An 11,210-nucleotide genomic window follows, 5' to 3' on the forward strand; every position below is an offset into this window, starting at 1 on the left:
CTGTTACATGTCCCTCTGCACCAAAGGTTTCTGTACCCCCTTCTTTTTTAGTTTTGTGTCCCTCCAATATTGTTTGGTTTGGGTTTGTGTTTTCAGCTCTGAAGTAACCAGATAGGAGGAGGTACTTGTCCTTGCTGATTTTTTTATTTTCTGATTTGTCTGGTGTATTTTACTACCACTGTATTTCTCCCTCCTCTTTCCTCCCCCCATCTTTCCTGCTTATCTTCTAGTACCTCTTGCCTCTGTTACCGTATGTTCCCATTCCAGGCTGGCCCCGCTGTGCACCTCCACTCATCAGGACCTGGGCTACAAATGCCTGTCCCCACAGGCAAGCATTTACTTGCAGCAATACCTGACCTGCTATGGTCAGCTAGGAGGACCGAATGAGTACCTTTGCTTCTGCCCCCCAGGTCCGGGAAGTACTCCTCCAGCTCTCTCTGGCAGGCAGCGATAGGGTGTGTGCCCCCTTCCTGGTTCTCTCCACCACTCGTTTTTTGTGAGCCTGGCAGAGGTGAACTGCTGTCCTGCCCTGGGGTTTGGGCTGGATCTTGAAGGCAACATGGCAGGCTTCAACTCAATGCAGCTGAGAGCTTGCAAGTCTGTAGTAAAACTATGTAACAGCTAACCCCAGATCATGTTGATTCTTATTTGGTTGCCATAGATCAGTCATACACCAGCTGATCTAGTAAGTGCCATTTATACATATATTTTTATATATATATAGGTATACATACACATGTGGGACCAGGTGTGCGTGCATGCACTCAGGTACATATGTGTGTCTTTTCTTTCTCAGTCCGCTATGAATGGTAAGGTTCAATCTCAGAATCACAAAACAGTTTATAGCCTAATTATAGCTGAGATGTGAGTTGACATTTTTGATCTTATAACTGGAGACATTTAACATTTCCTTTCTAGATACAGCTGTGCACTTCAGGAAGAAGATGGTTGGCTGTTGTATGTACACAAATAGCAGGATTCTAACTTTGAAAGTATTTATATTGAGATTTCTTGCTAGAAAGGGTTTTTTTGGTCACTTTAAGTCAGCTCTGTTCAACTTAGAATCAGGGTTCTGTACTCCTGATAAAAGGAAGAATTTAAAAAAAAAAAAAAAAGACAACTTTAAAGAAGAAAAAATGTAGCTGTAATCGTTAATAAAAACTGACAGCTTTAAACGTATGTTGGGAAGCAGGTAGCCTGAATATATATAGAATAATACAGCCAGTGAAGACAGATCACTTGTACAGACCCCGAAGGTGACGTTTCATCTATGTTTTAGATACTGCCTAATGCGTTTAGCTAGCGCATTTTATCTGTGTGACGTTGGTTGCGTGTAGAGCGTGATCAGCAGCTGAGGAGGATTGCGGTTGGACTGTCCTGGGCAGCTATCAGAGTTGAACAGAAACAGGATGTGAAAGAATCGGATGCTAAAATGATAGTAAGATGCTTGTGCACTTGAAATACTCTGTTCCTCGGTAGGAGGCTCCAGACCCTATAAACTACTGGGATATAGCCCAGGACCAACGAGGTCTGTGTTATCAGCAAGATGTATTTTAAATAGCCATTTTGTGATCTGCTAGCTGCTGCTCATTTTCATCAAGTGTGATTTCATCAGCCAAGCATCACAGCTGCCTCCGAGTAAAACACACTAAGCAACTTGAATAGCTCCTCAGGACAGGAACTGGAAAATAAAAATCTGTCTCAATTAAAATAATGCAAGTCCACTGTGGAGACTGAATCTAATTAAACCAATGGGAATTTGGTCAGGTTTCAGGCCCAAGTAAGTCTGGCTAAGTCCCATTTTCCAGAATGATTTATGCCATTGTTATCTGAATCTAATTGCCGTACGGAAAATTTGGGCTTCTTCCGATTGCCTAAGTACTTTCTTTAGAAGTAGTCTGCCCACGTAAGTGACTCAGGTTTGCAGTGCTGGATTCAGCTGTGCCGAGATGCCTTTGAAGACTTGCTGAATGTCTGCATGTCTGTGGAGGTTTACAGAAGCCACATTGCATGAGTGTACATGTGCTCTTGTTGCCACAGGAAAGTCTAAATGAACAACTGGTTGCTGCTTCGTGCTCTCATTCTGCCGTGAAGGTTAGTCCTGTGCTACCTTACAGGCCCACAAATGAAGCGCAAGTAGTAACAATAGGAACCCTCCGCCTAATGCAGTAAATTTCTCATAGGGTAGAAAGGAAGCGGGTTGTGAAGATCTGCCTTGTTTAGAAAGAGGTAAATATTGAACTGTTCAGTAAGATCCTTTTTCATCTGGTTTTAACAATTGGCAGTGAACTGTCATTTGGAACGAGACTGGTCGCTTTTCGAGGTAAAATTGACTGAACTAAAACATACTCCTTTTACTTACAGTGTTTGCATTTATATATAAGCAGTAAATGGTTTCATTTCTTATTTGGTAAACAGTCAAATACTAGTTTGTTTTTTGATGTTGCTCTTTATTTGCCCTTAAAAGATACATTAATAAATTACAAGCACCTAAAAGTAGCAGAAATAGCAAGACATAAGCCCACAAGTACAATACAACACAGTCTAACAAGGTAAGAAAGAACGTCCCCAGCGAAAGCTAAAAGTGTTGTAAATAAAACTTTCCGAATTGGCTAGTGACCGGAGAACAGCATATCTGGGACAGATTGACTCTGCGGTATCATTTGTCCTGTTGTTTTTCAGGAGATATCTCAGGCTTGTGAAAAGCGTCTTCCCTTTGCATCTGTTGCGTCCTGCTCACCAAGGCAAGGTCCTAGCTTACAAAGCACCTCAAAATGTCGCACGGTGCTGGACATGTTCCTCATTTTGGGTGCCTATGAATGTAATGATTGTACCCAGAGGAATGCTGCAGGTCTGCCTGTATTGGGAAGGCACAATGGCAACCGAACTGCAGTTTTCAGAAGTACCTCTGGGCACTTCCCATGGGATTTGCACTCTGTCTCATGGAGTCTGTGAAAATGACACCCGGAGAAAATGAGCACAGTGGTCAGAAGTTGTCGGAAGTTGAGCAGGATTTCTGTTGCAAATGTGGTAGCCGCGGTTTATGAGATGAGAATTGTTGTACAGTTTTATCTCTGTGTTCAAAGCTATCACCTGGGGTAACTGAAGTTAAGAAACACGCTGTCTGTCTGTCTGTCTAGCTTTCTCCCTGCCCCTCCCAAAAGTAATAGGGTTACTTAGGTTGACTCCTGACTGCTCAGAAGTCATCACGAGATTATTAGACTAAAGAAAACTATTTTATTAAACTTACAGAGATAGCCCAAAACCCTCAGCGATTAATATAAAAGTAGTTATATAGTGACTGTATAGTCTGACGAGTAGCAGCAGCAGCCATGCAGTCAGAGTACATGCAGAGAAATTAGTCAACAGCTGTAACTATTCACACCACAAAAGAGATATAATAGATACCCTTTTTTTTTTTTTTTTTTTTTTCTTTTTCATTTCCTTCACAAAGAAATCGGTGTCTGAGTGATTCCCTGTTCAGTTACTGGGTCAGAACCTCAGCTCTGTAGATCAGCGTGGCATCAAGGGGTCATGACAGGTTCCGTCAATGAAACATCTGGTCTCGTGCCTGTATATTCGTTTTACTGAAGGAACATTAATAAATAGAATATACAGAGCTGCTGATTTTACGTGTCAAAGGCATGTTACAGATATTATCGAATTAATTGTTTCATTAAGAGTTCTGGGAATAGCTAGTTTAAAAATTAATTGACTGTAATGGTTCCAGCTGGGATTTTCAAAAGCGCGTAGGGGATTTCAATCTGCAGATCACACTGAGATTCAGGGACAGACTTTGGTTTCTGAATTCCTGAGGGTCCTTCAGAAGTCCCAACCTCAGGAGTTCATAGAGAGAAAAGTAGTCAGCAATGGAAGAGGCCGGTAAGGAGTATACGTTGACAGGAAAGCCATACTGTTACCAGGAAGGTGTGAGTGCAGCCAAGAGGTTTAGTTTCCCTGGGCAGCTGCCAGTCCAAACTGACTTTGCCTCTCATCTTTTAGCATGTGGCCTTGTACTTCTAAGAACTTCTTCCTGCCAAGTGTGCAAGTACAGAAGCCATAGGGAGTTTCCACTGGAACCAGAACCTGAGGGGGATGAGCACAAACACAGAGGTCATTTCCGAGACAGGGATGTGCCACCGCCGTCACAGCAGAAACTGCAGCTCTTCACCTCCTCTCAAAATCATGCCCAGGCCCTTCCCTTCCCTTCCCTTCCCTTATGAATATCAATGGTAGATTTTGCTGTTTTCTCAAGTGAAAGTGGATCTATAATGTCCACCTGAAAGAATGCAAGGGTAGGACAGGAGGGCAGCAGAATCACAAGAGTCAGGGAGGGAGACTAGAGTATAAACACACTGTAGACCATTGATGCAAAATGGAATAACCCAGTTTCTCTCTGTCACGTGAGGATAACGTAACAGACTTTCAGCTGGACCTGGCTGTCAGCTAGAGCAGCCGTGGAGGGAGGAGCAGATATATCTCATCCCCTACATCTCTCACCCTCTGCCTCATCCCAGGCTTATACCTTGTCCACTGTTGGACCAGTCTGCTTTGGCTCCTGATGGCTACAGAAACATCCCTTCGCTGCTCCCTTCGAGTGCTGGTCTTCTGTCACCTAGAGTTAGCCTGTGGCCTAGCTAACCCGCTTGTAACCCCACTGCACCAAGGATGCTCCCTGGCCTCACTGGTGCTGCCAGCGGAGCAGAAAGAAGAGCCGTAGTGGGCTAGGGTTTCACACTACCTGGCTGTGTGAAAGGATGCCGTGACACATTCTGCTTGGTTAAAACTGCAGAGGTTGACATTATCACTAAAAGTCAAATTCAGTGGAGAAAACGGGAATGATTTTTCAGAGGCAGTCTCTGTTATAGATCCCTTTGATCTCCGAAGTGTTCCACTGTGCTGCTTTAGCTTTTATCAACAACAGAAGGCGGTGGCAGTTATCCTTCTTCTGTAATCAGTGTAAATCTCTTTTAGAGGTAAGTTGGAGCTTTCACTGGGGCTGGGGGAGAAAGTTTTCTCCCTTTAACTCTATTCTGTGCAGAACTGCTGCTATGCTTTGAGGCCAAGTATTTCTAAAGAATCCAGGCAAGCTGGGTTTGGAGCATTTACTTACTTCTTTGTCATTGGTCACGCCTAGCTTCTTCATGTCTATAACCTCATAGAAAGTGTTGTTCAAGATGACTTCTATGACCTGTACCTGAAACCATGAAAACGGATGAGACAATGAATTAGGGCACTTTCTCAGCCAACAGGCTGGCAACCTTTCCACTCACTGGAAAGAGAAGCAATGCAACCTCCCCACCCCCCCCCCCCCCATGTGTACAGATGATAAAACGCAATCTACTGAATGTGGAGACAATGTTGTAGCACCCATTTCACTTTTACTCATGTCCTGCCAAGCACTGACTGATATTCTCCCCCATTATGTTCACAGCCAGGGAGCAGCCTATGAACTTCTCAGTGTGTTCATATTTTTTCCAGACCGTCTAGCTGTACCACCAAAGGGTCTCCAGTCTTACTTAGAACTGCCAGAGGAAATAATGGGCTCATTTTGGTCTTCTCAGTGGTCTGATTAACATTCATTATTGTTTAAGTAAAACATTGACAGGAGAAAAGAAGATACCTGTGACACTTTGGAAAGGATGAGCATCTGGATAGAGTTGACAGTCTTCTGGTAAGAGGGTGAATATTCCCCACAGTCAGGTGGCCCAGAAAAGGCTTCAAGGATACATTCACGGATTTTGTTCCTAGAGGTAAAGCAGGTTCTTACAAAACCTTGTATCAGCTGTCTCTGTCTAGATCCATAATGTTTTACTGTGGGGTTTTTTTTAATTTTCTCTGTCTTTTCTGACAAATACGTAGCACATGGGATTTCATGAAAGAACAATTTCTTTGTCCTGTCACCTCCAAATTCCTCCTCCCCCAGCTCTATACTTCACAAATAGGTATTTTGCTAAAAGTATTTAACGAATTAGTTGTTAGTTTGTTTTCCTAAAGTATTCTGTACTGAACACTGAACTGTCCACGTAAATACTGTCCATTGATGCACCATCAGAGAGAGGAGCACCCGCCAAGGCATGCCTCTCGCCCCGGTACCAAGGGCTGGCCTCGGCACTGCCACTGACATCTGTGAACGTGGCTGGTGCACAGGACCTACGGATCTGGCCCTCACACCTGCTGTATCATATAGAGGGACTTTGGGATCATAGATTAGGTAATAAATATTATTTGATTTGACGTATACCATATGCAATCAAAGTCAAAATCTCTGCATTCGCCGTATGACCATTTGCAGAAGAGCTCTCCACATAAAATCCTGTCCTTCCTTTCAGGAAGCGTGGTGTGTTCATTCTTATAGAAGCCTTCGAATCCAGACTGTGTTGTTTTCATCAGTTTCAGATCTTTAATTCCAGCAAAAAGAACCAGAGGACCTGTGATCCAAAAATACAAGACAGTATGAGCCCCTTTTCAGGCAGAGAGAAAGAAACCTCTGGAGCACGCCTGCAGTGACAGCTCCAGAGCCATGAAGCGGTCTCTCCAGGACTCACTCGTGCACTTCTGTTGCAAGCCTAGCTACTTTTAAAAATTACTTCCTGCACACTCATGTTAGCGGAAAGGTAAGAAACAAGACAGAAACTACTGAAATTGGAGCTCAATCTAGAAAGCAGAGAATCCCATCAAGTGACCTGCAGTCAAGGAGAGGTAAGGACCCCCTTTATCTCATCTCCTTGGAGCTGGGACATGCATCAGCTTGTCTCTCACTGGTTTCAGTTCAGGGGGCTGTGGAGTAGAGGAGAGGTGAGGTGAGCCTTTTCTAACAATGTAGACCAACGTAGAAACTCTCTGTACAAAGACTTGGAGCCTCAGTCAGAAATTCACTTTCCATACCCAGCCTGTTGTGAGTTTTGCATCCCTAAGAAATAGAGAGCGAGGAGTCAATGCAAATCCTTGCAGTTCAGCTAATTAAGCAGGAACTGGCACTGATACTGATGCCACCCACAGATTCAAACTGACTGGTTTTGCTCTTAGCCACTATTTATAAAATGTGCTGGTGTAGATCACTGTGGCATGGGTGGATTATCATCATCTAAAGACCAAATGGTTGTGTCCTGAACTTTTTCTTCTGACAAACCTTTTGGATGGCAGCTAAACAATTTCAAGCAGTTAGTCATTTAGAGCACACCAAACTGACAGCCAAAAACTTCACTGACCAGAGCTGCCAAAAAAGCAGATACAGAAAAGAGAAACTTCATGACATGCAGGCTTATCCAGAACCTGTACAGGTAGTCAGTGTGGTGGTCCACTGCGACGGATATTTCTAAATGACATGATTGTTTAGAGGTTTGGGGATTTTTGAACTGCTCTGTCACTGGAAATTAGCAAAACTGCATTTTATCTATTTCTTCTCTGGTTTACATTCATTATTGGTTTTGAAAGAGTCCAAAAAGGTGTATCTATCATTTTGGCTACATCCCCCTGTTATTTACTTATTTACTGTTAAAGCTTTTTTTTTTTAAAAAAAAAAAAAATCTAAAGAGGAGACTGTTCTTGGACAGGATATTCTGGGGTTTGTTCAGATCCTGATGAATTCATTGCTTGGGTGTAAGATTGTACTACACAAATATTAATGTAAAGCAGATGCTATCAGTGGACCTGCAGATATATTTCTCTCATATTCAAATACGTAGCCTTGTTTGAAATTGCTCCTTGCAATGACTGATTTAGTGAAAGGCTGGCTGACTGGCTGGCTGTGTAGCAATTAACCTCAAACTTGCACTGGAGAATCTAATGCCTAGGCAAAGGTTTCGAGGTGAACAGCCCGTGCTGTGCTTTCAGTATGTTTTGTGCTTGTGCTGTCTTCAGTTGGCAAATGTTGACTCTGTTAAGTTACTTATGATGTTTTCAGTTTCCAAAACACTCTGAGCCTTCTATCAGCCCATACGATGGCAAAAATAAGCCTATAATTCTATTAAGCCTCACTAGGTTTCTTTTAATGATGAGAAAAGTGTTAAAAGATGGGATTAACTGCGAAATAAATTTCTGTGTCTGGCTGATAGGTGCATAGGAGGATGCTAAAGATAAGAGAAGGTTCTCTTATAAGAAAAATAAAAGGGATTTGAAAATCTTTTTGATTATTGTTCACCTAGGCAGGGAATCCTAAAGAAATAGCTAAAGGGCTACATGAAGGGAAGACTAAGAAGGAAAGGCAGTTCCTTCAGTAAGCCTTAAAGGCTTTTTGTTTGTGTAGAACCTGAAATTGCAGCATTTCATACTGAATTTTCAAGGTGATGAAAAATTTAATTCAATCTGTACATTAAGAGCAGCAGCTTTTCAAGAAAGCATAAACCCTTTTTCTTGAATTTTTTTTTTTATTCAGGTTTCTTTCTGAACATATTCCAGAAACCTCGATACTATTGAGGCTGCCAAAAATACAGCAGTAGTTAACATTACTAGGAACATTAAAAAAGATTAGGCCAAGAGGCCCTGGAGACTTGCACGGGCTCTCTCTTGGCTTTCAGCAGGAACACAGGGACAATGCTGAAATGAGCCTTTCAGAACTTGCATCCTGTCTTGCCAGTGAAACTGGTCTTGCTACTGGTCCTAACACTGATGCGTTAGGAAAACAGGGAGAGAGGGCAGGATGGGAAGTAGTTCTAAGTTACATTAGGAAAGTAATAGATACCAAACTAATGCCTAAAACCTCTAAATCCACTGTGCAAAATAATGTAACGGTCTCAGCTCAGTTCCCAGTAGTCTGAGAGATGGCTTAAATGAAACACCGACTCGGTGAGATTGAACTTACGCTCTTGTTGTGAGTCATAGCAAGAAGTGAGAATTTTTACGCTCGCTTTGGAATGTCAATTTACAGACAGACAGTTGAGCTTGAAAGCCTGTGTCTTTTAAGTATCGCAGTCCTCTTAGTGAAGCCAAACGGTGCTTTGTTTACACACGGTGTGCAAAAATAGTAAGCACACCCTGAAGTATTTTCATGTGAAAAATTGTTTGCGCGTAGACCTGAGCTCTCACGATGTTCAAGCCAGCCTGACTTGCAGCAATGAAATTGCATCTTTCTTAGAAATAAAACCAAGGCGTGCTGACAAGGTTTTGAAAATAACTGCAAACTAGGCAACTGGCCAGCAGCAGTGTGGTTTCATGATCTGTTCTCCATAGGGTAATGTTAATAGTGAGACTGCAGAATATAGTATAATGTGAAAAAGTGAGCAGACCGTTCTGGGACGGCTATTAAATCCTGTGACAATATATAGCAGTTCTGTTGTATGTGCTGTTGTAACCACTATATGTTTAGGATATACGTACAACCGTGAGCTACATTAGTTCCTCAGCCATGTCTCAGATCAAGGAGTGCAAAATTAGACCATAAAAATATTCTTTGTTTTAGATGTCTGGAGAGGTTTGGCTGTGCTGTAAGCCCTGTAACACCTTTTGCTGTCTCTAAAGCCACCTTCATCCCTCATCAGCGGAAATATTTACAGAGAAGTAGGGGAAGTTGCAAATTCTTTTCTCACCATTTCGGCACTGCTCAGCTTCACAAAAGCGGATCCCATCAGGAACGCATATAAACGAGTGGATGTGGGGAACGCCATTCTGCAATTTAGAGCAGATGTGTAAGTAAAAGTGCAGCAAATAACATCTTAACTTAAAAACAGGAACTAAGAGTGTGACAAATGGCTCCAGCATAAACAAACTGAATGTATTAGTGCTTTAGATACCTCGTGTAGACGTTGCCATGGTACTTCTTGAACGTAGGTTTTGACGTATGCCACTTGGCAAAATGTTGTCATGAAGTGGTTGCAGATATCTATAGCAAATTGTTCTAAAGTTGAGATCTAAGACAGCAGACAGTATTATTAGAAAGAAGCAATTACCTCGTGTACAAAAGTAGATTGTTCTGATTGTTGTAAATATTTGGGAAAGATCAGTGTTGTTAAAAATACAGATTTCTCTCAATTCTGGTTTTGCGCACTGTGCCTAGTCATTTGATGAGCTTGCAGCGTACGCTGCAAATAGCAGCTACAGCGTCATGTCAAAAATCTCCCGTTCTGTGGTATAACGAGCTGTAGTCCTTGGACTGAGAGAAACTGCTACAGAAGGCTTATGCTTTGAGGATATAATGCTGAAATAATCACAGCAATATTCTGATTAAGCTTTACAGGCTAAAGATGGGATTTCATTACCGAGACAGAGAATTTGCGCTACAGATTGTCATTATGGTAGATGCAATTGTGGGAGGTAAGAGCACAGTTAGCAGAATTAAGAGAAGTCTCACATACTTTGACACCTTCTGTTTAATAGTGCTATATGGGAATAATACAGTATTATGTGCTATTAAATTTTAAAAAAAGATGGATCTTATATGACAAGTCTACAAAAAAATACAGCTAGCTCTTTGAGAAATAAAGGCTTTGGGAAACTAAGGAGGAGTCCGCAGGATAAGCACTGAAGGAGGAAAAATTCTCTCCCAAATCACTGAAGGTGACTTTAGTGCTGATCTGACATGCCGACAGGGGGAGAGATTCTTTCGATGCATTTTGAAAATTAAATGTTAGTATAACAAACACTTCCAAATGAAGTCATTAGAAACAGCAAGGCTAGTTAAAAAATATAAAGTACCCCATTTTTTTTGGCCAACACGAGGACAATATTCTTTATGGTGTCAGTAGGTATCACAAGAGAGTTGTTTTCGGCCAGGTACTCCTGAGCAGAAGTCAGCCGGAGATGCGTGCACACTTCCACTTCTTTAACGCAGTGCTTCTTCCCTTCTTTATGGAGGCGAAGGAATTTAATTGTGTTCTTGCCATATTCGCAGTTGAGGACTTCTACATCCTTGATCTGCAGAGAAAATACGCGACAGTTGTAAAGGAACTCGGCGGAAGCCTGAGTTACGCTCGGTCAATGAAACACAAACAATGTGTATGGCCTTTATTTCTGTGGTTACCTGTGAGGAAAATATTTCCATTATCAATTGCACAGTCCTGATGGAAAGAAAAAAAAATGTTTTAGGAAGATATTACAACCTTAGTAGCAGCTGTGATAGAATTTTAAAATTTTATGGGGGGCAGATCACTTAACATGAGTAACAGTGAACTAGTCTCTCTTGTTCATCATCTATGGATTGGTCCTGACTACGCAGACCTTCGCGCAGTCTCCCCTCCACCATCTCTTTCTGAAGCCAGAGTGTCCCGGCGCAT

General features: G+C 42.1%; 1 protein-coding gene across 1 annotated transcript; it reads right to left on the reverse strand.

Annotated features, from left to right (window-relative positions):
* Nucleotides 1-3,948: 3,948 nt before the first annotated feature.
* On the reverse strand, nucleotides 3,949-11,210 carry LOC104028066 (uricase). The gene is made up of 8 exons (XM_009478987.2): nucleotides 11,155-11,210; nucleotides 10,633-10,906; nucleotides 9,732-9,848; nucleotides 9,528-9,606; nucleotides 6,245-6,431; nucleotides 5,624-5,747; nucleotides 5,114-5,197; nucleotides 3,949-4,086 (listed from the first exon to the last, which is right to left on the reverse strand). Exons 1-8 carry the CDS (start codon nucleotides 11,208-11,210, stop codon nucleotides 3,949-3,951), a joined length of 1,059 nt encoding a protein of 352 aa, XP_009477262.1.

Source organism: Pelecanus crispus, chromosome 5, assembly GCF_030463565.1.
Source record: "Pelecanus crispus isolate bPelCri1 chromosome 5, bPelCri1.pri, whole genome shotgun sequence".
NCBI classification, from domain to species: Eukaryota; Metazoa; Chordata; class Aves; order Pelecaniformes; family Pelecanidae; genus Pelecanus; species Pelecanus crispus.